The following is a 27,328-nucleotide window of genomic DNA, read 5'->3' as shown; positions in this document are numbered from 1 at the left end:
ACTATTTTTCTCAGGTTTATAATACTTGAAAAAAAGGTAGAAACTATGAATGAATGTTGTGGCGAATGCACTCTAAAATAGATGAAGCACGTGGTTTCCAAAACTGTAAAAATCTGGTTGCTCCATAAAGTGGGAGCAGGCCTTTATGTGAAGTAAAGTTTGTTTAAAGAATAAAGCAGAATGAGTTGTTTCTTAGAACTAGCTTGATCAAAACAGCAAAGATCCATGACTACATGTAAAGTCCCCTTAAGTACAAAGGTAGTGGTTGTTTTGGTAAATTGGGCTTCTAAGCTCCACAGCCTCCAGTAACTTGAGTGGTCATTCTTTGTAGAAGCAGCTAGCAAAATGAACCCTGCCATAACTTATGCTCTTACCATGTCTATCATATTCTTAGGTTTATAAACATTTGAATTCCAATAATTGATGTCACTAAAAATTTTGTATGGGATCTGATGAAGAGTGATGTCATTTTTCAGAGAAGATGGACATTAGCTCTAAGTTCTTATATATGAGGCCTTTTATTTGTCTAATTTCAAAGAGGAATAAAATATACTTGACATTCTTAAATATTAAAAAATAATTTATCCAGCAAATATGTATTCGGAATTATTTTAGTTTCATAACAGGCACATGTCTGTTGGGTTAAAAATGTAATAATTAGACCTTTACAGTTACTTATAATGAATAAGTTCAAAATGTTCCATATTGGAAATGCTAGAGTAGTTTGTCTTTAAGTTTGTTCTGTGCTCAGATCTTTATTTATAGCTTTTATTGGCACAAGATTGAGAACTATAAATAACGTATGGAAGTACAAAGTGCAATAGTTGCAATCAGTAGAGGTCAAAGAGGAAAGAGTGTAGATAAAAGTAACTATACCACACTCAGAGTAAAGATTTGATAGATTTATTACAGTAAGTCATAAAAGTTTTTTTTGATTGCTAGAAAGAAATGTTGTAATGCTCATTTATGAGAATAATGAAAGAGATGAGGTGGCCACGGATTTTGTTAACAGCTATAAAAGAAAACAACTGTGATTGATAATTATAAATAGGAAAATACTTTAATAGTACATCAAAACAAATCTGTGTTTGTATTTGACTTTTTAAAACTAAAACTTTGAAAACTGAAAAATAATAGTTTATTTCGACATGGAAAATATGAGATTTCAATCACTTGTATTCCCTACACATACATCATGAAGTGTGCATGTGATTGACTGAGACATTCTCCATAGTTTTGGGCAGTTGAATGCTGATCCCCAGTTGGTGGCGCTGTTTGAGGAGGCTAAGGAGGTATAGCCTTGCTAGGGGAAAGTTGTCACTAAAGACAGGCCTTGAGGTTTCAAAACTTTATGTCATTACCAGTTCATTCTTTCTGCTTCCTGCTTGAGGCTCAAAATATAAGCTCTCAGTGTCTAGCTACAGCACCATGCTTGCTTGCTGCTGTGCTTTCCCACCACAAAAAGACTAGATCCCTCTGGAACTGTAAGGTGAATGCCTGCTTTTCTAAGTTGCCTCAATCATGATCTTTCATCACAGCAATAGAAAAGTAACTAATAGAATGAGGTTTTAGTTATAAATATTTTTATTCATGAAAATCTTTAAGAGAAAATAAACATTTTACTTTTTGAGACACGTAATCAGATCAGATTGTAATCTGTGACAAAGTCCAAAAATTAAATAAAACTGTAGAAGACCTAGCATTTGAAGGTGTGGCAGGAAGATCAAAAGTTCGAGGTCATCCTCACTTACAAAAGTCAGACATTGTTACATGAAACACTCAAACCAGGACAAAAGAACAACACTAACAAAAATCAAAATTAAATGGCTTTTAGTGATGTAAAAAAAAAAATTCTTACAGTTGAATTTTGTACAACCACTACAATGAAATAAGGTGACTTTAAAATATACAGATGCAGAATGATTGCCAAGAAATGCTACTTGATACCATAGTGTAAATGTGATCTCATCCCATCTACTTTATTTTAAACAGTACAAATTCTTATATTTTGTTTATGTTTAGGAAGTCTCAGACAGCATACATACAGTTTGAACCTACCCATTACTTGTAGGTAGGGTAGTTGATTACATATTTGGCAAGATTGAAATTGAAACTTGGGTATTTTTTCCTCCTTTATATGTTGAGGGGTATAATTTTTTTAAAAAATTAAATTTTAAAAGCATTCAAGTGATACTGTAATGGGTCTCATAGTATTAAGATTGGGACGTTATACAGTAGTAAATGATTATGTCACCGATCTGGTTTGAGAAATTTATTCTAATTCCTTTTCTAAATGGAGTAAAGGGACTGAAGACATGGTTCAGCTGTTAAAGAGCACTTGCTCTTTTTGCAGAGGGTTCAGTTTCTGTCTATATCTGATGGCTCATAGCCACCTGTAACTAGTTCAAGAGATCAAATGCTTTAATTGGACAACTGCATGCATGTGGTACAAATATAACGTACATGCATGTGCGTGCACACACAGAGAGCATAATTAAAGTAAATATACCTGCGTATGTGTGTGTATGTAAGATTAGATTTGGTAAGGAGCTATTAAAGTAGCTTGAGTTAGCATTAGTGCACATCCAGTACTTCTGTAATTTTGGGGAACACTGTCTGGATTTTCTTTCAACTAGCAGAAAAAGGACATTTAGACGTTTGATAGCTAAGAATATTCATGCATCATTCTGTTTTTCTTGAGTTATCATTGACTTCTGAATTGCTGTGTCTGTGTCTCATGCTTGTCGTTCATTTATATTGTGTATTTTTGCCTATTAATTGAAAATCCTTAAGACTTTCTCATTCTTTTTCCCCCTCTAATTCATTTTCTAGGGTTATTCTTTTTTATTATATGTATAGTAGCATAGTATAGTGTTATTCTGTGGTGTGCTCTTGCCTAAGGTTATGTTCTTTGAAGAACAGCCTATTCTCATTAAATGACAGTTTTGAGTGATGACTGAGAGCATAGACTGAAATTGGGCCTCTTGAATTTTAATTACTTGATACAACCTACACCAAATGACTTAACATCTACATAGTAGACATTTGGAGTTAAACCTAATGTTTAAAATAGTGTTTAACCCTCAGTGTAATAACTATTATAGAGCTTTAACTTACTGCTTTAGGAGAAAGTCCTTTGAATAACACTAATTTTATTTGTTCTTGTTTTTGCACGTATTTGTGTTCTCTAAAGATCTGGCAATATCTTTTTCATTATAATAATCACTTTCTAAGGCTGTGATCTGTTTCTTTGAAATTATAGCTCCTTGTGACTCTTGAGGCACACTATTTTGTTAAATAAGATTTTTTTTTAACCAACTGTTTTACTATGTTTTTTCTTCTGATAAATTAGGTTCTAGTGTTTGGGGACATTAATCTATCTTGTTTGTTAATACTCATTTTTATTTTTATAATTGCATAAAGATATAACAGACTGTGAGGCATAGTGACAGAATTAACTGCTTGGGCACATATAACTTTTCATTGCCTGAGCTACATTGTACTGGAAAGATGCATTAATCAGCTGTGCTTTATGGTCTGTTGCCTTGCTACTTAATCACTTGACTTATGGCCCTTTTGACAAAGGATATGTCAGTTTCTTATAGTGTAATTATGTTTTTCAACTGTTGAAATAAATCACATTCTTAAACAATTGAAAATTGCAAAATGTGAAAGAAAATGCAATTTATTGCCATGCTTAAGTACATCTCCAATAATACTATTTTTCAAAAGAAAAAAGTATGTTTGGAAATAAATTTGGTGAGATTGAATTCTTTATTAATGGCAGTTTCATTCATACATATAATTTGTTTTTATCAGGTCTACCTTTCATCCCCTCCCCTTGAAATTCCACCCTATTTCATTCCCTCCTGAACTCTGTGCTTTGTTTTTTTAATTTTATAAAATAAGTCCACTGAATCCACTAGGCCTACATGCTACATTCATGTGCATGGTTGTAGAGCTATTCCCTGAAGCCTAGGTAGTCTCTCAGAGGTTAGATCCCTGAAAAGAAATTCTCCGCAGAAGTTGTCTTGATCTTGTGTAGCTATGATTCACTTACCACTGCTCTGTGTGTGTGCGTGTGCGCAGTGCACTGTTGTGTCTGGCAAAACTGTTTTGCTCTAGATACCCGCTGGCTCCTACAGTGTTTCTGCCCCCTCTTCCGTGGTGTTTCCTGAACCCTGTCCCATTTAGAGCTGAACACTTCACGGTGTCTTATGCTCCTCAGTTTGTTCACTTGTATTTATTGCCATCTACTGGGATAGGGTAGCCAAACAAACTTTGATGAGTGTTGAGAGATACACTAATCTATGGATATAAAGATAAGGACTTAGTATTGGGTTTTCCCCCTCAATGTCTGTGACCTAGTCAGTCACAGGTTTTGGTACTTTAAATCTATTGAGAAAATCATTGGCTACTCATAACATGCATACCACTATTGTTCCAATGAAGATAACCCTTGTCAGGTCAATCCTCATTGTAGCTGCAAAGTTCAAAGCTGGGTAAGATTGTTGATTTGCTTGTTCCCTGTTAAGCATAGAACCTTACATTACTGTGATTGCTAGCCATAGGGGTGAAGCATCTTTGTCAGTGCTGGTTTGCTTTCTCCATTCCCATTTACTCAAGACTTACTGAAGGATGTGTTTTAATTTTTGTCATTTCGTTTTCTGTCTTTTTCTCACCCCCTTTCATTTGAACTGTTCCTGAGTGGCTTATTCTCTGTGATCTCTGTCTCCAGATTGCAGTCTTCCCTTCAAGTATCATCTGATAGAATTGAAGTAGTGCTTTTAAGTTCTTTAGTCTGTTTTTGTCGTGCAAAGTTTCAGGTTTTCCTTAAATTTTGCAGATGGTTTTGCTGGGTGTAATATTCTAGGTTGACACTAGTTAGCTTTCAGAACCTAGAACACATCTTTCCATGTCCACTGGTTTTAAATTTTTCAGCTTGAATGTTATTCTAATGAACTTGACTTTGTAAATAACTTGACCTTTCTCTCTTGGAACCTTTCATTTTTTCACTATTTTATGTTTTTAATGTCTTAACTGTATTGGGTTTGGGGGAGTTTCTTTTCTGATTCTGTCTATTTGGGGGTATATATACAGGCCTTAACTGGGGAAGATGGGTGCAAGGAATCTTGTGGGCAGACTGGTCACCTGGTACCTGAGGTTCCTAGGAAGTGTTAGGGCCTCTGTAGGGCCTACCTTCACAGAGGAAGACAGGTACTGGAGATCCCTAGGCTGTGTGGTCTGGCCTCATAGCCAGTGTAGGTTGGGCCTTATCAGGGGAATCAGGTGTAAGAAGTCATATGACTAGTTCCTGGAACAGAGGGTTCTCAGATGACCTAAGTGCCTGTGTGGTGGTGGTAGTGGTGGTGGTGGCGGCGTATCTTACTAGGACATTCTTGGTTGATGAAATTGAATTTTTCATTGTAATAAATTTTTATCAGTAGTTTTAATAATTGTATATTAGTAGAAGGCAGAAATGAAGCTTTATTTAACAGTAAATAGTAAGCCTTCTTATTCTTTGGGGTAATTAAACAAACAGGTACATTTTGATTAGTTTCCATACCTTTTATTTTATTTCATCCCAATTTGACATTGCTAAACTTTTGTACTGCTTTTGTGTTATCTGACATCATAATCAAAATAACTGAAGTGCCATTTAATGGAATAAGAGGATATTCATTTTAGATGGGTTCTAGAAATCCCTTAGCACCTAAAAGTTAGTGTTCACAGACATGGTGCAGTTTTCAGATCTTTCCTTTTCATTTTCTTTTTTACTTTTTAGTATAATGCTAAGGCTTTGATGTTCCTAGTGTAATAGGTTTTGGGCTCAGTTATATTGGATTTGGGTTTGGGTTTGTTTTTTGTGAAAGTCTGATTGTCTCCTAGGGCATTCTCAGATTTAGACTCCTCAGCCTCTGAGCACTAGGATTATAGAAATGAATCATCATGTCTTACTCCCCAAAATATTTATTAAATAACCAAATGGAAGAAAATAGCAATGAGTCCAAAACCAAAAAAAAAAATTGACTTTTTTTCCACAGTCAAATTAAAGTTAGTAATGACACATCCTGCTAGAGGAAGAGGATATCCAAGACCAAGCTTCAGCAAAGGCTGTGTCCGCAGGCCATTGTGTGGGGATTTTGGTCAGTTGATAACAGGTTAACACTTAAACTTGTTTGAATTAAAAACTAGAAGTTTGCCTATTCTTACACACTTTCACTTGTATGTTAGAGTACTTTTCATTTTTTTAGTAGTATAGATGGAGGGAATATATTTAGGAATTATATGACTGGTTCTTGAACTAGGCATTCTAAACCAACTCAGTTAAGAGTAGATTTCAGTTCCAGTATCTGTCATTTACCAGTCTGTCTTAGTCATAATTTCTGTTGCTATGATAAAATCATGTGACCAAAAGCAACTTGGGGAGGAAAGGGTTTATTTCCATATATAGTACTACAGCACAGTCTATCACTAAGGGAAGTCAAAGCAGGACCTTTTAAACAGGGCAGGAACCTGGACATAGGAGCTGATGCAGAGGCCATGAACAAATGGTTATTAGCTTGTGACCTCCTCAGCTTGCATTCTTAGTGCACCTAGAACCAACAGCCCAGGGTGGAACTATCCACAATGGGTTGAGGCCTACCACATCTATCACTAATTAAGAAAATGTACTTCATGCTTGTCTACAGACCAATATAATGGGGCCATTCTCTCATTTGAGATTGGCCATTTCTAAATAACTATAGTTTAGGCTAAGGTGACATAACCAGCATAAATATCATTTGTGTCTGTGTATCTGTGTGTCTGTGCATATGCGCTGGGATAGAAAAGTTGTCATCAATATAATTCTGGTGTTAGAATTCATAACACAGGTGGTAGCTGAGGCAGATGTACATTAATATTATAATACCAGTAAGTCTGTCTTACTGGATTGTGTTTTTTGGCAGAGTTATTAGCTGAGTTGTTCTGTAGTTGCTGGCACTTACCTGAAATTTTTTTGTAAGACTTGGAAATTAAGAAATGATTTGAGACTAATTTAGAAAGTATTTTAATGTGTCTTTAAGAAAATTATAATGTATATTTCTCTTAGTCATCAGCTAAGTAAGCTTCCTATTGAATTATTAACTAAGTAGTAACTTAGTTAATTCTGCATGAGTATTGCACAAGTAATCCATTAAAGTATATCATCTGGCTAGCACTCCTAAATACCTCACATATAAGTATTTGTATTTATACACATATATAATGCAGTTGTATTTATATGCATTTAATGAGTACCTTGATATTTATTGGTGGGAAGATATATGTAGGTACAGAAATATATAACAAATTTTATTAGAGTTCGAGTTTTTAACCTTTATACTTTATAGTTTGACTTGCACATAGGAGGTTTGATTTTTGATTTAACCTAAATATTAGTAGCCTCGACTGTGAAGCCAGATTACCTGATAACTATCATCTCAAACACTTGAAAACCAGCCAACTTTGAGCAGATTACTTCACTCTAACTAATCTAAACTGTTAATAATAGTAATGTTTTCCTCATGTGGTTGTTAAGAGAATTAGTAATTATAGATCATTGGGAACTCTTTTGTATTCTCTAGAGTTACAGCTAAACCTCTAGAAGGAAACTAAATTTATATTGAAAAGTATTGAATATGATGGTTCATTTCAATTTTTACCCGCATCAGGGCGAGTTAGATTTCTAGCTTGTATGATAGGAGTGAATAAGATATTGTATTGAAATAGCTTACTTTGGAATTTGTATTTAGAGTAATTACAAGAAAGGGGTGGATTCCCTAAGTCCTCTAAAAAGGAACAGAGGAGTTTTTTTTGTTTGTTTGTTTTTGTTTTGCTTTTTTAGAGAGAGTTCCCTATTTGTGCAATAAGGGATGTGCATTAACATTTTGTAATTCAGAGAGATAATATTTGTTTTGGGAATAAGGAACGGTCTGGGTGGGAGTAAGGATTATTTAGTTACTCTGTTTTTATTAATATTCTGTCCCTTTGTCACTACCCATTTGCTTCAGTAATTCTGTTTGTTCAGATTTATTAAAATAATGTCACATTCCCTGAAAGAGCAATAACAAGAATTTATGAAAAAAACTAATTGGTAATTTTCATTTGACACGTGTAATATTTCAAATTATTAAAGGTTTCTATACTGAGATGTAATGTGGTTATTACAGGTAAACTTAAAAACATGTCAGCTGTCTAGGAACAAAAGTTCACCTTGACAGGTATATATCTATATAGTTTCCTAATTCTTGTAATTTGATGTCTTGATGACTTATTCTGGACATGTGGCATAGGGAAACTTGAAACTATGTCAAGAAGCTTTCTTATCTGTAGAGGCAACTCTTAGAAATAGAAAGTGCCAGTGAGGATGTAGCTCATTGGCATTGTGCTTGCCTAGTATACATTTATGCCCTGCGTTCAAGCCCCAGCACTGGAAGAATAAAAAGAATGAGCCGGGCGGTGGTGGCGCACGCCTTTAATCCCAGCACTTGGGAGGCAGAGGCAGGCGGATCTCTGTGAGTTCGAGACCAGCCTGGTCTACAAGAGCTAGTTCCAGGACAGGCTCCAAAACCACAGAGAAACCCTGTCTCAAAAAACCAAAAAAAAAAAAAAAAAGAAAGAATGAAAAACTTAAAACCCTGAAATGTTGCTATGTATAACATCATAAGGTTTGCTTCATGATCTCATAAACAAGATGTGTTTGTCCCTCCCCGTTAGTATCGAATTTGATCGGGATTGTGACTATTTTGCAATTGCTGGGGTTACAAAGAAGATTAAAGTCTATGAGTATGGCACGGTCATCCAGGATGCAGTGGATATTCATTACCCCGAGAATGAAATGACCTGCAATTCCAAAATCAGGTATTCATTTTTTGTTGCCCCAAAGTAGCATATATGTAGCTGCTGTCCATATTCGCATCAAGTATGACATTATTTTCCCTTTTCCATGAGACTGGATACTGTGATTCTATATGTTGAGATGCTTTGTTTTAAAGCAGTATCTTTCCTGTAGACATTGTTTGCTTTTTGTGGAAGTTATCATTTACTTTTGCCTATAAATAGTATCTGAACATCAGAAATAATCCATAATATGTTCGTATCTCTAAATATTATAGTTATTTCTAATTTTAAGATGTTTTTCACACAAATATTAGGCTTTTCTTTGAAAGAACACTATTTAAATTTAATTCAATAAGGATTATAGTTCATAGCAGTGCAGAGCTAACGTGTTTCCCAGGAATGTCAGGAATTCCACAATCAGCCTTTTCCTTATTTCTTTTTTTTTTTTTTTCTCCCTCTTTTTTCTACCTCATAGAAGAAATAGATTTCCCTAGCTGTTCTCAAGGGCACCTGATTAGTGTAAGCTCTAAAAGAAATCCGTTGTTCATGTACCCTTCTTATCTTGATAAATACATAGTACAGTTTTAAGTATCCTTTATCTGAAATGTTTGGTACCACAGTGTTTTTGATTAAGCTTTTCATCCATGTGCGTTTCAAAACATCTTGGAGATAAGATGTGAACCTAATCACAGACTTCACTTACCATGAATGTGTATCTTCACATCCATTGCTACGAAACAGAGTTTGTGTATATTTAGCCAACAGACTTGGTGCTCTAGATGTTTTGGATTCTAGGACATTTTGGATTAAAGATGTTGAATCCAAGGTGTATATGTTTTTATGTGCATTTTAATGATATTAGTAATAAACTAGTATTATGTTCGTTTTGTTTCCTAATTCACCCACAACAGTTTACTAGCCGTCTATTTATCAGTGGCACTCATACTTGAGAATCTATTTCAGTCTGTAATGGAGACTGCCTTTTACTTGCTGGCTGTCCAGATCTGAATAATCACACAAAAACTATATTATGTACAACACTGTTTGGCCTGTTAGCTCAGGTTTCTTATTAAGTAACTGTTATATCTTAAATAACCCATTTCTATTATTTTATATTTTACTGCGAGGCTTGTGGTATGTTACCTCTTGCTTCTTGGGCAGCTACATGGTATCTACCTCCTTTGGCAGCTACATGTTAAGTCCCTGACTCCACCTTCTTTCTTCTTGCATTCAGTTTAGTTTTCTTGCCTAGTTCTATTCTGCCCTGCCCTAGGCCAAAACAGCTTCTTTATTCACAGCATACAGAGGGGGATCCCACATCAGTCTGTCTCTAAGCAGAGAATGTATTGCAAAAATAAATTTATTAAATGCTCATCATTGTCTTGCGTGCTTTAACAGTTGTCTGAGATGGTTACCATTATTGCCGCATTTACAGCTGAGGAGTGCTAAAACTGAAAGTTAATAGCTTGCCTGGCTTGAGCTAGGTAACGTGTAGCAAATTGAGGTAGTATTAATTCTAGAGTTTGTACTTGTAACCCCTTTATACTTATTTATAGCATGTGGCCATTATAGTAATATCACTTGTATAAAATTGTATTTTAAAACATCATAGTAGTAAACTCAGCAGAATACTTGGCTCATGACAAGTATTCATCCTCATTGTTCCCTTGAGGAAAACATAATTAGAGTTTAAGTGTGCTGCCGCCTGCTCTGCCATGGCACATAGGCAAATGCTTAGTACTTTATGGCACATTACATTGGAGTAAATGGCCAAAATTTGTGGGGCTAAAAGGACCTGTACCTAAGCAAAGCTAACAGAGTTGTCCAGTTTGATTTCGCCAGTTATGAAATACACTAAGTTAACCAGTCTGGAATTAGAGTGCAGGTCTGTCTAAATCCATCAATGGAAAATTGAGTATATTTTAAAATGCAAATGGTCTCTTCCCAATCCCTAAAATTTGTCATAAGTACAACAGAGAGCAAAATACATTACTTGCTTTTCTTAATACCTTGTTCAGGAATATACATTTTGTTTTGCCAAATTTAAACATGTATGTGTCTCAACAGTAGCTTACTGCCTTAGATGCAGACTTTTAGAGAATAGCTAAAGTCATAAATGTTCAAACTTTGAATTTTTTGGGGTATTTTAATTGGAATTTTAATCATAACTTATGTTGGTTAAGACCTTTTGAATATAAACAGAAATGTAATTCATATTCATTTATTTAGCTTAATAATGATTTGGCAAAGCTTAATATAGAGCTCAACAATCTTTCATATCTGTTATTGTGCTGTAACATTCTCTGAGTCACCTGGGCATTTGTCATTGTGATTAGTAGTTATGTTTTTCACATGTAGTAGAGATGATCAGTAGCAGCTTCTGGTTCGTATCTATCATACTGTGATCAGAGTAAAAAGTGTAAACTTTAGCATTGGATAGTTCACTCAGGAAATGTAGGTAGTACTATCATCTCTTTCTGAATGATTGTGAAGTGATATAAACCATTTTGAGGAGTGTTCATCTTCCTGAACACACTGAAATTCATTATGCTCCATTGTTACTTATTTACATCCTAAAGCTTTAGCTTTTCTTTCATTCAGCTGTATCAGTTGGAGTAGTTACCATAAGAATCTGCTAGCCAGCAGTGACTATGAAGGCACTGTTATACTATGGGATGGATTCACAGGACAGAGGTCAAAAGTCTATCAGGTAAGTATGGAAACTGACTACATGTTAAAACAATTTTTTGTTTTGCAGTAATTTATAATATTCATGTGCTTTATAATTAAAAAATTTCAGTCACTGTTTAGTATTTTTATAGTTATAACAACTGTGGTAGTACCAAATGCTTTTCTAAGAAATTTCTCATACTTTATTTTTAGAATATATCAAATACATTTACCAAAGCATTAATTTTAGTGTGAGGATTTCTACCAGGGTCTTTGTTTTACATTTGATTGCATTTTGTGCCACCAACCCGTATCAATAAATTATTATTTTTTCTTTCTTCTATATCAAGGAGCATGAAAAGAGGTGTTGGAGTGTTGACTTTAATTTGATGGATCCTAAACTTTTGGCTTCAGGTTCTGATGATGCAAAAGGTACTATAATTTTCCCTCAGGAGTTCCCACTCCCCAGAACTTCTTTTAGGCACAGCTATGTAAGTTATTTATTGAAACTCATGCTAGTCCTTTGTGAATCAAAAATAATTTGAGTTAGACATCAGTTTTTCCTGAGTGGAGGAAAAATGAGTGCACTGCTTTTTCATAACAATGTTTTTCTATTTGTGTCACACGGTGCCCTCTGAATTGCTAGCAACTTCCTAAAGATTCTTATTTTCCTTATGTGTGTATGTCCTCCCCCTGCCTCGTGTGTGTCTGTGTGTTTGTGTGTCTGTCTATATGCACATGTAAACAGAAGCCAGAAGAGGGTGTCAGGTCCCTGAGTTGGAGTTACAGGCAGTAGTGGCACACTACCATGGGTACTTGGGTCAAAATTCCATTCCTCACAATTTTATAGCAAGTGCTGTTTACCAGTGTCCACCCTATATTATCTTTTAACCAAGTGTTTTAGATATACCATTTAGTAAACTTTATTTCCTGAAGCATGTAGAAATTTCTACATTTGAAATTATTTGAAATATCCAATATATTCTAAAGCCTCATGGTAGTATAATATTTTTGTTTATATCTCTTTTGCTATCTCAATTGGCCTTTTCTGCTTTTCTTCTTTGTCTTTCTTTACTATTTGTTATTTTCTACTATTCTTCCTTTCCTGTTTTAGTAGAGGTGTTGTGGACAGACAGGCTAACTTACTTTTAAATCAAGTATACTAATGCCTTTTGAATTTTTTTTTGTGTGACCTATGATAATAAATGCCAATAAACCCAGCTTTATACAGATTTAAAGGGGAGCGTGTCCCAAAAAATTTTAGATGGAAATAAAAATTAATTACTATGGAAACTGTTAACTGATTCAGCAGTGGCTGTATTGAAAAAAATGATGGTGAATATTTATTTTTTTAACATAATTATTTATGAAGCAGGATGTTAGAAAATACTGTACTCCAGTTTCTGAATTTTTCCATTTTATGCTGCATTTTTGTATGTCTGTGTAACTAACAAAGAATATATTTTACATCCAGTTTGCCTTCTAAGTAGTTTTTGTATTAAAATTAAACAAATATCTGTATGTCTGTGATACTTCTTAGTTGGAAAATCGGAGACCTTGTCTGGAGTCCCCACTTATGTAGGTTTGTAAGTTAGCCAGGCAAGTCTCTCTCTACTTGTATCTCCAACTCCAGAGGATAAGATTCCTTCTTGAAGCCTTCACAGGCATCTGCATACACATGTATACACACATACACACAATCATATAAAGGAAAAAATAGAAACCTTTTAAAAATAATGTTTAAAGAGAGTTGCCATAATTTTCTTTCCCTTTTTTCATTCCTTTCATTGTGTAGCTTCCACAGTAAGGACTAAATAATAGTGGTCCCAGCATTGGAGCCTTTATTTCACACATTGTGCTTTTTCTTCCCTCTTTATATATAAAGGCCCCCTTTGACTGTTGGGAACAATATGTCTGTCTGTCTGTCTGTCTGTCTGTCTGTCTGTCTGTCTATCTATCTATCTATCTATCTATCTATCTATCTATCTGCAAATATGTTTATTTAATTTGTTTTAGTTCTCAGAAGTGAAATTGCCCTATCATATGATAATCTGTGGTTACATTTTTGGAACTGTCATCACATTTATCATGTTATCTATACCATTTAAGATCCCTTGTATAATGGGTATAGTGCCTGAGTGTTCTGATTTCTCCACATTCATGTCAACATCCTTAGCCTCTTAGTTTGGATCTACCTGCCTACCTGCCCAGCTGACTCCATCCCTCTCTGCCTTTTTCTTTATTCCCACCTTTCCTTTTCTTTCCATATCCCCCTGCTTTCATTCACTAACTTCTGTTTTTGCCTGCCTGCGTGCCTTCACGTCTTTCTACCCTCTGTTTTTGTTTTGTTGTAAAATATATAGATAAAGTCTAAAAATGGGTTTAAGGGGATAATTCAGTATAGTTTTTATTTACTTTCTCTACAGTGCCGTGATACGAAACATCTTTATGTGTGTGTGTTAACAATCTAGCTATCTTTGTTGAATTATAAGTTAACACACACACACACACACACACAAAAAAAAAACAGAATTCTCATTTTTTTTTCCCTCTGTTTTTGATTGAAATGAGAGTTATCTTTATATTCTGGGTATTAACCAAGCGCGTAGTTTGTATTCCACCTTCGGGTTCCCTTTTTATAGTGTTGATAGCGTTTGGTACATTTTTAAATTATTGTTATAAAGTTCAGTTTGTTTAATTTTTGCTTTTGTTGTATATGCCTTTAGAATATTTGAGAAATCACTGCCAAATTCATTGTTGTGAGACTTTTCTCCTGTATTTTCTTCCATGAGTTTTGCAGTAAGTCTAACATTTATGTCTTTGACCCATTTTAATTTGTGTATGGTTTAAAAATACAACTTTGCTTTTACACACAAATGTCCTGAATTTCTAACATCTCTTACTAAAAAGATTATTTATTCTTTTCCCATTTCATAATCTTGGAACAATTAACAAAATTACACTTTACATTCATGGGTTTAGCCCTTGTCTTTTTATTGTATGCCATTGGTTTTTATGCATATCTTCATTCCAGTACCACATTGTTTTAATAATTGTAGTGCTATTTTGAAATCAAGAAGTATGAATCTGCCATCTTTGATTGTTTTCAGGACCCGTTTTGGCTGTTTTGGGCCCATTGACAGTATATATTATATTTCTGTAAAACAATTGAGTGTTCGTAGGGAAGCTGTTCAGACTTCAGTGAATTTTATTCATTAATATTTCTGTGTAATTATTTTCGTCCTATTATAGTTCATGTCTCTGACTTGAGACCTTCTCTTTTAAGCTTTGTTCTTCATACACTTTCTTCTAAGCACTGCTCTAGCTAATCCTTAGACTTAAGTATTAACATTTGTTTTTAGTTTCAACTTCTAATTCCATGGGTTTTTTTTTTTTTTTTAGTAACTTGTTTAGCTGTGGATCATTATAAAATGTATTTTAAATTTTTCAGAAATCTAATTTATGTACAAACAGTTTATAAAATTTTAATTCCTCTAAATATGTTGTAATTCACTTTGTGGTCTAGTTTATGAACTACCCTGGTAAATATTTCAGAGGCATTGAGAAGAATCTCTACTCTGTCTTTTATAGAGAATTCAATAAGTGTCATTTAGGGAACTCTTGGTAGTATTGTTCTGGTTTTCCATATCCTACTGATTTTTCGGGTTATGAGATAGAAACATGAAGTAATTATTCTATGTTCTGTGTAATGTTTTTCCTTTCTTTTTTTTCCTGCAAACTACAGACTATTAATATGAGAGTAGATATAAAAATAAATCTTTAAAGTGACACAGGCATGTTTTCTGGAGCTGGCTCAGTGGTTAAGTGGATATTCTGTATTCATTTCCAGAGACTTTAAGGACTGTGGCCCCCCAGGGCACCTGTATTTACATGGACACCCACACTCACACACATACTCACAATTTAAAAATAAATCTGGACAAAAAAGTAGATAGGTGACAATAAATGTGTGTCCTATTTATTTATTCAAAGAAGTAACTACAATTGCTAAATGAGTTTTGTTTCTGTCTACTTCTTAGGAATTAGTCAATGAATTGCTCATGATCTGGCACTAACTGCAATTTTCATTGTGTCAAATAATCTCTTTTTGAAGTCCCACATATGTCAATAGAACCTGCAATAGTTGACCAGGCTCACTGAACATAGCGGACAAGGAGGACTACTGAGACCTCAAGAACAATGGCAATGGGTTTTTGATCCTACTGCATGTTTTGGCTTTGTGGGAGCCTAGGCAGTTTGGATGCTCACCTTACTAGACCTGGATGGAGGTGGGTGGTCCTTGGACTTCCCACAGGGCAGTGAACCCTGATTGCTCTTTGGGCTGATGAGTGAGGGGGACTTGATTGGGGGAGGGGGAGGGAAAGGGGAGGCGGTGGTGGGGAAGAGACAAAAATCTTTAATAAATAAATAAAAACAAACAAACAAAAAAAATAGTTGACCAGGAAGGTAGCATGCCAGTGACTTTTTTCTGTAAGAAACTACAAAACAATCTTGAGGTACACTTTTTTTTTCCCCTTAATTTCTGTAAATGTTAGAGCAAAAGCTGGGGAAATCAAGAGTATGTGGGGTTTAATGGCTCTGATTGATTATTTAAAAATAAAAACCTCACACAAGCTATATTTAGAGACAGCATTAAAAGAGATAACTTAACAATTAAAAGTACTTCCTTGTCTTACAGAGGGCTGTATTTGGTTATCTGTAAGTGGAGACTGCTCATTCATTTCCCGGTGCCCAGACCCAAATAATCACAGGAAAACTGTATTAATTTCAACACCGTTTGGCCAATGATTCAGACATATTCCTAGCTAGTTTCTATTAATCTATGTAGTACCATGAGGTTGTTGCCTATTGGTAAGGTTCTGTTGTCTTTTTCCTTTGGTAGCTACGTGGTGTTTTCTTGACTCAACCTGCTTTCTCTCTATATCTCTATTCAGATTTCCTGTCTCGCTTTACTCTACTAAGCCATTGGCCAAACAGCTTTATTCACTAGCCAATAAAAGTAACACAGTAATACAGAAGGACATTTTACATCAGTTCTCAGCACCCATATGACAATTCAGAACCAACTTCTATTTCAGTTCTAGGGGATATGACTCCTTCTGGTCTCCACAGGTTCCTGCATGCATTTGGTGTACTTTTAGTTACCCAGGCCCACGTACATACCTACACATAATAAACCTTAAAACAAAAAAGAAAAACCTGAGTTCAGTTCTGCCTGACACATAAAGTAGAGATGTATGCCTTCATGTATTTTGAAGCTGTTATCGTAAGGGCATAAACCAATTGAAGGTTGGTACATGTTGGTAAATTGCCCCTTTACTAATACATAGTACCATTCTTTAAGTCTCTTAGTAGTCTTCTGAGAACTACACCATTGAATATTCACGAATCGGAAATCTCTTCTTTATAACTATTTGTATTAATACTTTACCTTTTTGTTTTCTTTTATGAGCCTTAAATATACTATTTTCTTTCTTGTCAGTATTTTTATTCTTCAGCTAATTCTTATTTTATTTTGTAGTTTACTAACTCACTTGTCTACCTCCATTTTTCTAAAATCATTCCTAGATTCTTTTTATTCTTCAAAGTAAATTTCTTGGGCTGTAGAGATGGCTCAGAGGTTAAGAGCACTGACTGTTCTTCCAAAGGTCCTGAGTTCAATCCCTAGCAACCATATGGTGGCTCACAACCATCTGTAATGGGGTCTTCTGGCCTGCAGACATACATGGAAGGAATGCTGTATACATAATAAATAAATAAATTTAAAAAAAAGATTGTATTTGCAGCAGAAGTGTTCAGAAAGAAGAAGTCCTGGGCCATGTAGTGAAATAGTTTGTCTGAAACAAATAAAAAGACAGGTCCTGTCTCAAAAAAAAAAAAAAATCAAATTAAAATGTGAAATAAAACAAAGTAAATTTCTTTTCTTTTGCTCTATAAACAGGTATCACTCAAGGAAACAAAACATGCCTGTGAATTACATGGGACCTTTGTGACCCTCATCTATGTTCCCCTTAGCTTGACAATACTTTGTCATTGATTTAACTTTTCTCCTCTATGAAGGTCCACATAATGAATATTGTTAACTAGGAGGACCATGAAGTGCCAGCTATACACACTTCCCTCTATTGCTGTAGTACAAAACTAACTGTTGAATATATAAATCAAGAACATGAGCCTGTATTAGTAAAGTTTTGTAAAAACAATGGTCACAGAGTCCCTGGGTTATTTTCAGAATATATCCTGTATTTCATATGAGACCTTGGGTTTTGTGTAGTTCTGGTAAACAGCATTGTCAATTTTATTTGTGAGTATTTTTTTCTGTTTTATATAAATACAATGTATATTCTGTTTTTTTAAAAATAGCATTTTGAAAAATAAATTTAGGGAATTGATTAGCTCAAATATTGCAGATTACTAGATAATAAACTTTGCTCTATAGGGTAATTGAATTTTTGAAAATTTATTAATTTTTATTGAGCTGAGGAATCAGATGGTACTAAAGGAAAAACCATTCCTTTACCTAGTAACATTGAGGTAATAAAACTTGTATAGAACACTTAATGTTACATATCAGACTTATTTCCTAGTGCCAACTAGATAATGAGTTTGTTTTTCTCGTCCTTCATTGCTATATGGCTTTTTCATCAGTCATTTTTATATTTTTATTAGAACCAAAGGAGAGCATATGTAAATAAATATGTTTTTGTTTGAGTTTATTGCTTTGTATCTTGTCTTTAAATTAATTTTTAGTTAGTTTTTTTTTTAAGAATTTCATATGCTGAGTTTTAGTTACATTTACCCCCACCTCCTCTTCTTCCTGCCAACTTTGTGTCCTCTTTTTTTTCCACAAATCTCATCTTGTTCTGTCTGTATATTCATGAATATATGATCTTCCACTGGGGCTTAGTTTACCTACCAGTGGTAATACTCAAAGAAGACGAGTCTCTCCCAGCAGCTATCCATTGCCACTAGCCCTAAGGTGGGACATCATGTCTACCTCTCTTCTCCATAGTGGGATTGCACAGGGATTGTTTGTAGTCTTAACTGCTGTGAATTCATAGTGCAGCTTCCTGGCTGTGTCTGGAGGACACTATTTTCTTGTATTCATTCACATTTCTGGGTCTTATTGTCTTTCTGCCCCCTCTTTCTTGACCCTTTTAAGGAGAGGGTGCAGTATAAATTTTCCATTTGGGACTGAGTATTCTGAGGGCACTTGTTCTCTGCACCTTGCCGAGTTGTGTTTGTTTGTGGTAATCATCATCTGTAGCCAATAAAAGCTTTTCTGATGAGGGTTGGAAGATGCATCCGTCTGCATCTTTGCCAAGTGGACAGGCTTGAGTGTCCTATGAACAAATAGCTTATTTGTATAACTTGGCCATTATAAATAGTGTAATATGTGAGTGTGGGTGTTTCAGTAAACACATTTTACTTTTGTGGGATATATGCCTAGTGTTGGGGTTACTGGATCATGGTGGTCCCTTTCTCCACAGCCCAGACAACTTTTGTACCTTTTGTCATTTTCATATTATCATTCTTACTGGAGTAACCACGAGTTTTGTTTTCTATTTGTGGTTTCTCTTTGAATTCCTCTGTTTAGTTATGTTGAGCATGTTTTTGTGTATTTGCTTCCCATTTGTATGTGTTCTCTTGAGAAATAGCTTTACATTGATTTTTCTAACCCCACACCCACCCCTTTTTTTGAGAAAATGTTTCTCTCTGTAGCCTGGAACTCCCTCCATTGGCCAGGCTGGCCTTGAACTCACTAGATTCACCTACCTCTGCTTCCCTAGTGCTGGGGTTAAAGGCCTGTGCCATCACTCCCTGGCTTGCCAATTAAAAAAAAAAAAAAACTTCTGTTGACTCAAACAATCCATCTCCACAAAATGAGTATACAGAAATTAGTAGTGTGATTATACGGTGATAGAAAATTATCTGAAATGGAAAGCAAGGTACTAGTGACTAATAACCATAAAAAGTTTATATGTGGTGCTGGAGAGATGGCTCAGTGGTTAAGAGCATTGCCTGCTCTTCCAAAGGTCCCGAGTTCAATTCCCAGCAACCACATGGTGGCTCACAACCATCTGTAAAGAGGTCTGGTGCCCTCTTCTGGCCTGCAGGCATACACACAGACAGAAGATTGTATACATAATAAATAAATAAATAAATAAAATATTTAAAAAAAAGTTTATATGTGTTAACCAAGTGAATCTATGTTTACTGAAGTAGAATCTTCTTATTAGTAGAGAACACAAAATAAACAATTGTGTTTAAAATCCTTACTCTGGTGAGTGTCTCTTTTAAAGCTTACTTATTTGGGTAATAGGTAGTTTTTACTGAGACTTCATGTGTAAATTATGAAAGCCATCTTCATTGAAGTCCTCTTTATTGTGACTCTTTAGTTACTCATTTTTAGAGGTAACTTTGTCAGTAATCTTTAAAGGCCCTGAAGTTTTCTGTGCTTCCAACCCGAAAAATATGTTTGAATCACTTGGGGTGTTTTGTTTAAAAAAAAAATGTTTATTTAAATTGCAATTACCTGGCACCGTCTAAGAAATATTCCTGAGTCAGATATTGAAATAGATCAAAAGATGGATAAAGTGGACTGGTAGACCTTTCCCCGTACTTTTAATGCTTTTATTCTTTTGTTCAGCGGGGATGGCAACTTGTGCCTTAAAATTCTCTCATATGTTTTCATTGTTTAAAATTTGCTCTGGTACTTTTGTAAAATAACAGCTTACTTTTCTGCTTCAGATCAGATCTGCTCTAATTTGATTCTTAATTAATCATAAATTCTAGTATATTCCACTAGAATAGACTATCATATAAAGAACTTTAAAATATAGCCATGGATTTTCATATCCTGTTATTTATGTTTACATAAACCATAGAAAACTAAAATTTACATAATTTTTGTTTGTTTTTCTGGTGTGTGTGTGTGTGTGTGTGTGGAGAGACGGGGAGGGGGAGTTCTCACTTTAGCCCCTGACTGGCCTGGAACTATGATAATAGGCTGGACTTGAACTTACAGAGATCTGCCTGCCTCTGCCTCCCAAGCACTGTGGCAAACCGCATCACCACATTCCTGCTTTTTGATAACCTATTAAGTCTAGTTGCAAGTGTGTTCTTGGTTATGAAGCCACACAGTGGAGCATGGGAGACCCACAAGTATCCACTTCCTGTTGCTCCTTGGTTTGGGCTGAGTCCTAGAGTCATCTATGACATTTGTGTCAGAATTGGGGGTAGTTTACAATGCTACAGGTTTTAGGTATGTAACCACATTGCTGTGCTATCCAGAAGTCAGCATTTGACAGCACTCTTCCCATATTTCAGTCCTTACATTCTTTCCTCCTCCAAGGTGCTCCCCAAGCCTTGGTCATAGTGTTTATGTTGGGGCTGCTGGGAAGGGCTAGGAATATAAATATCCCACTAGAGCTGAGCACACTGAGTTTCTTCTTTTCAGTGTCTGACAGGGTGGGGCAGGAATATAAATGTCCCACTTAGTGCTGAGAGCACTGAGTCTCTTCTCGGTGTCTGACAAGTTACACACCTCTCCATTAACTGCTTTCCAATGTAAAGAAGTTGCTTCTTTGACAGAGGTTAAGAGCAGCCCAGTTCTACCTTCGCTGGAAGTTTTGAAGTGTTTTAAGAGACATTTTTATTTTAACAATCTCATACATGTGAAAATTATGGTTTTTATTTAAATGTGTTTTATCTTCACTATAGAATATTGATATTAATTTATGTATAATGGACCCACCATCTAGCTCCAGAATGCTTGTTTTGTACCTTTGTCTTATGGGTCCCATATATCTTGTAAAATCACTGCTCATATCTGTTGAGTTTTAGCATTGAAAGCTTGCTCTCAGATTCAAGTATTGTTGTATTACATGATTATTCATCTTAATATTTTGTCCTAATAAAATGTTTTATATTGACACAAAAGGTACATTGGTAGCACTTGTCCAGTTGCAGAAACATTTTCTCAGTGTATTGTTCTTTTTATTTTTATCTTCATTACCTTAGTGAAGCTGTGGTCTACCAATTTAGACAATTCCGTGGCAAGCATTGAGGCAAAGGCTAACGTCTGCTGTGTGAAATTCAGCCCCTCCTCCAGATACCATTTGGCTTTTGGCTGTGCAGGTAAAAAATAAAAGTAGATTTATACTCTTTCACTTTTTATTCCCGTGCCTGCAAGTGCAATTAAAAATAAATTATACTTTTGTAATCTTAAATTTTCTTTTTGTTGTTAGGTTTTAGTGAGAAGTACATTGTTATTACTCACTTATTGTTATACCTAGTTGTGTTATTCTGTCAGATATCTTTAATAATAGAGATGGGCATGTTAATTTTTGTTGGCTGTCTGCTAAATGTTTGTGTGCATTTTTCTTAGAGACTAACAGAGTAGTGGTTATTAAACAGCTGTACTATAGAGGATCAGGATTTTTTAAGAAGCCTATTAATTCCTCTGACTTTATTTATTCAGTTCTTGCTATGCATAATGCACTCACCTAAGGGGAATGAACTTGCCAGTTGTTTAGCATGGAGACATGCTGATGTGTAGTCTATTTTATTTAAGATAGGTGTTCTAACAAATCACCTTAAGTATTTTGCACTCTTATTTTACACTGGTCCCTTCACGTTACTAGTAGTAGCAGTTTTCATTTTGAGAGGGCCATGAGTTGCAGAATAAGTCATATGCTCACCCTACTCAATTTATTTTCTCTCTTGAAATCTTACTGAAATAAAAAGTAAATACTTACAATTTAAAATGTGAAAGTTCCTTGTTATTTTTTCTAATATTATGGCTGTTTTTTTTAAAAAAGATAAGCTGACAACCATGTAATGAGAACAGTAACAACCTAAAGAGAACATATTTTAAACCTTGTCGTTACTAGTGCTACTTGTTTCTGTAAATCTCTTACTTCCCTGTTTGTTTACTCTTTTTTCCATTAGCAAGAAATGTAATCTTGAGCAAGTTGACTAACTTGTCTCGCAAGTTGTCTCTAACCATTGGCTATTACAGTAGATTCTCATTTTGATGCTTACTGTGTACACCTGTACACATCTCCCAGGATTTTTTTCTGGTATAAACCCTCATTGTTTTTTTTTATCCATTTTTCTTGTTTCTTTATGAAAAAGTAAGCTTTAATGTTCATATTTTCCAGATCAGCAAAATTATATTATAAAATAATGAATAATTATAATTACAAATATTTAGTAGTTTTAGGCGCTTTACTGTTGTGTGTTTTCCCATACAATTCCATGCGATGTTTTTATTTTTGTTTGGATTGATTTTGTAAGTGAAAGTTTACAGTTTGTTTCTTGTGGGGTCTGGGATTTTTCTGCTTTTCTGTAGGGATTTTTCCAGTCAGCATTCTTTTCTATATATAACTTCGTTGTGATTTTATGTGAAATAGTAATTCCGTTCTCTATTGTGGTACTTTTTAAAAATATGGACAGAAACTGTTGATATTCGCCTTGCCTGTAGACATTATATTTATTTTTGTTTCTTAATAGAGTAGCTTTTTTATAGTTGTTGAGTTTACATTAACCAAAAATGTTAGGTTTACTTCTTTTGCAGTGATTCATTGCAGTCTCCACCGCAGTACAAAACCAAGGACAGTGCTGTGTTTTCTAGTAGCTATATTTCAGTCCACTTTGTTTAGTTAAGTGGGCTTTTGTTGTTTTCTTATTTAAAACATCTAGTTTTATAAAAGTCTTTTGAAATCAAATTCTTTAATTTTACTGCTTTTTGTTTCAATACATGTCCAATATTTTATTCAGTCTTTCAGAATAAGTTCACCAGATATTGGTTTAATCTATTGACATCTTGAGTTATGTTTTTTTTTCATTCAGAATTATTTGTCTTTCTTGAATAAATTCGCCATGGCTTGAACATAATTGATAGAATTCATCCAATGAAACCTGATTTTCTTCTTAGTATTGCAACCATATCCATATCCTGTACTTCTCTACTATTGTTTCTCTCCTTTAACTATTTTCATAATGTTGAATAGGCTCAGAATAGAAAATAAGAAAAAAGGATCATTTAACATGTGGTCAGCATCATTCATTTATAGTTTGGTATAATGCTTACTATTGAAAGCAATGACTTTGATGGCAAAAATATGTTCAGAATAAGGTAAAAGTTAACAGCTGACTTAGCATCAACAAGTACATGAGACCAAGAGATCAACAGAGTTATCACAAAAAGTACTTAAAAGTTAGAAAAAGTGTATAATCCCAGAATTAGGTATTTGTTCAAAATACTTTTTGTAAACGTAATAACAAAACACTGAAAGGAAAAAGAGAGTGTGTATCTGAAGCCCAATAGGTGTTACCGTGGTCCTGGCACACTGATTGATTTTGTCCCAAATACCGTGTTCCAATATGATTTCAGAATTGTGTTGTTTTTGTAAACATAGAACAACAGAAAGCATAAATTAAGGCATTTTTAGCTACATTGGTGAAAACATCAGGCCAGGAGAGTTACAGACAGATAGGAAAATACCTGGTATTGGATTCAGATGCTATTTGTTGACATTTTAGCCTTTAGGATTGGTGCAATCTAGTGGTTTGTTAAGATAATACATCCCAGGGTATTTTACTTGGTAGTTCAGGTTTGTTGAGTCAGACACAAGTGAGCAGGGATTCACTATTAAGGGGGCTAAATAGCCCAAGAAAATCTGCCTATGAATTTACACCATTGAAACTCTGCTTTTTGGTCAGGGTTTATTATCACAGCAACACTAATAAGCCCTAAATAATGGAAATGTATTCTAGATTAATGAACAGTGATACTTAATATGCCAAAGTGTTCATTAGACTACAAACTAGACCCAGTGATCTTACGCAGTAAATTGGCAACTACTTCCTTTAATCCCAAGTAATACTGGCTCTGTCCTTGTTCTGTTGGGTATTGGGTTCAGGATGACACCTCAGTATAGAGTCATCCTTATAGAGCCCACACCTAAGACCAGAATAGCACGGACTGAACATAGGACCGTGGTGTTGTGCCTGTCTGCTGCTCTGGTATATTTGGAACCTTAGGGAGCTAAGTCAGCCACAGGAGATGCTGGTCAAAATACAGATTGCTTTTACTGTGGCTACAGATCCCTTCCTGCCTAACATCACAGTGAGATCAGATGCTGTTTTCTTGAAGACCAAAAGCTTGCTGGGTTTCAGTGGCCTGGCAATGTTGTATGGTTTTTCCTTAGCCCCAGGGAATGGAGCAATGATGGACTCAGGGAAGAGGTAGGGGCAGCTTGTTGACACCAGGTCAGCTTCACCCAAAGTTTTGGTGCATGAGCACTGGCTTGGTAATCGACCTTAGGCACTGTCAGATACTGGATTGCATCTTCATGTTCTGTTACTAGGCTCTAAGTTTTAGGTCTAAAAAGCTAGTTTCTTCTTCCCTTACCTAATGGCTTATTTGTATGCTGTGTTATTTGGAATTAAGGAGAGGTTTGTGGGCAACTCTTTTCTTTTTGTTGTTGTCTTTTGTATTTTATAGCCTGCTTGCTTCTGTTAGGCTTAAACAAGATACTGAGATCTCTCTCCTGGACTCCATTCTAACTTTTGCGAGGGTAGTTTTTAAACAAGGCTTCAAAATTATGTTTCTATGTGAAGATGATCACTCTTACTCAGCCACCACTTTACTCAGATGTAAACACCAAATCCATTTCAGTTTTCCTTCCTTTTCTTCATTTACTACATTTATCTCTATTTTCTTTTAGATCACTGTGTTCACTACTATGATCTTCGTAACACTAAACAACCAATAATGGTATTCAAGGGACACAGAAAAGCAGTCTCTTATGCCAAGTTTGTTAGTGGTGAAGAAATTGTCTCTGCGTGAGTATTACTCCCCTTGGAGGGAGGGTGAGTTTGGTACAGAGGTCTCAGCATTGATGTTTTGGGTATATGCAAAGAGTGACCTTGGATTGTATTTTCTTTTTCAAGTGACAGATTTACATGTCTTTAATTAAAATACATGTATCTTACCTTCATTGTTTATTTTATGTTACTTATAAATAAAAAGCTGTGTTACTTTCTGATAAGCCCTCTTAAGTGATATTTGTAATTTAATTAACAGTTGAACTTCAAATTTGATCTGCTACTGCTTCTCCTGAAGACGTAACCAACATGGTTGATGCAATATAAAGAAAAATAATTTATTAGATTAAAGTCAATCAGTATGTGTTACTTATAGGTCTGCTTTCAACATAGTAGTAGAATGTTTTTTGGTTTTAAATATTTTGTTGATTTTATAATAACCTCCATCAGTTTCACAGTAAAATATGTTTTAAAGATAACTTTTTAAGTGTGTCTCTTTATACTCAGCAAATGTCCTTTTATAAAATCTTAGTTGCTATTTTTGAAGGTAAGAAAATATCAGTGATACAAAGTAATCTCCAATGGGAAACTACAGAACTTTTCTAATAACATGGGTAGTTCCATGTTTTGTTTATCATTTTCATAGTTTTCTTATTATCTAGTAAATATTCATTCTTAATTTCTGCACACACACACAAACTTACTGGTTTCCTGCTTTCTTCTTTTTAAGTTAGTTCCTTATCTCTCTTAGAAGCTTGTTTACACCAGGGCCTTGAATTTTGCATCTCACCTTCATCTTCACATTGATTGCTGTAAATAAGAATTTAGTGATGTTGGAAAAATGATTTCAGTTCAGTTACAAAAGAGGACAAAAAATACTCAAAACTGAGCTTTCCAAGGGAGTTATTTGGGTAATGAATTCACAAACTTAAATTAAGTGGTAGCTAAAGAGAATTCTATCTTTAGAATAACTATTATAGGCAGTAAATGACTTTAATGAAGTTTTAAATGAAAAGTCATTGCAACACTGTGGAATAAAATAGATTAAAGCACATTTCTTTGTGTGTGGGTTGTTTTTTTTTTTTTTTTTTGAGACAGGGTTACTCTATAGCAGTTTTGGAGCTTGTCCTGGAACTAGCTCTTATAGCCCAGGCTGGCCTCGAACTGACAGAGATCTCCCTGCCTCTGCCTCCCAAGTGCTGGGATTTCTAAAGGAGCTCAAATCAAATGGTTTGAATCTTGTCTATATACAGTTGTAACCTTCTGAACCTCAATTTCCTCATCTTCAAAATGGGGCTAATAGCAGCACTAAGTTTTTAAATCTTTAAATAAAATAATCTATGGAAAAGGTGTACCATAGTGTCCTGCTCAAAATGATTTAATTATGTAGTCCTTGATAAATATTGATACAATCCCTTAAAAAAGTATACAAAAAGTATAAAGCAAGCAATTCAATATAAGAAAGTAGTTTGCAAAATAGTATGAGGCCTAAATCTGTCTATTAGAATTACCAGTGGGTTTTAGAAAAAACAAAAAGAGTTTTGGGTAAGCAATGAGATCTATATATTCTGTCAGCAAAATAAACTGCATTGTGTGCTTTCCAACCGTATCTCTCACATGTAGGAATTGCATGAAAAGTTTGTCCTAGTATACCAGTAACAAGAAAAATGAAGGTCTTCCCAAAATGGAGCACATCTCTGAGTGCAAAGACTCATTATATATTGATAGTGTGACAATGCTATTTCCTATTTACCCAGGCATTATTAAAAGCATGTTAGATGAATTTGGTTTTCACAGTGTTGGGTCCAGGCCCATTTAATTCTATAAAGTAGATAATTATATATCATATTTACCTGTTAAAACATTGGCCAATGAGAACATAAGTCTCAGACACACCGGCACCAAAGTTTGCATTCTTAACCACAAAACTGGATTGCTT

General features: G+C 34.8%; 1 protein-coding gene across 1 annotated transcript in view; it reads left to right on the top strand.

Moving 5' to 3' along the window:
- The window catches only part of Cop1 (COP1 E3 ubiquitin ligase), a 124,101-nt gene that overhangs the window by 66,277 nt on the left and 30,496 nt on the right, over nt 1-27,328 (top strand). Inside the window, 5 exon segments of the mRNA XM_050135144.1 lie at nt 8,740-8,883; nt 11,464-11,572; nt 11,883-11,964; nt 21,577-21,693; nt 25,290-25,407. Coding sequence (XP_049991101.1) covers nt 8,740-8,883; nt 11,464-11,572; nt 11,883-11,964; nt 21,577-21,693; nt 25,290-25,407 — 570 coding nt within the window.

This window comes from Alexandromys fortis, unplaced genomic scaffold (genome assembly GCF_014885135.2).
Source record: "Alexandromys fortis isolate MF-2015 unplaced genomic scaffold, M_Fortis_MF-2015_v1.1 scaffold_21, whole genome shotgun sequence".
NCBI lineage: Eukaryota > Metazoa > Chordata > Mammalia > Rodentia > Cricetidae > Alexandromys > Alexandromys fortis.
Note: the sequence above shows the minus strand (reverse complement) of the source record. Positions and strands in the feature narration are given on the sequence as shown.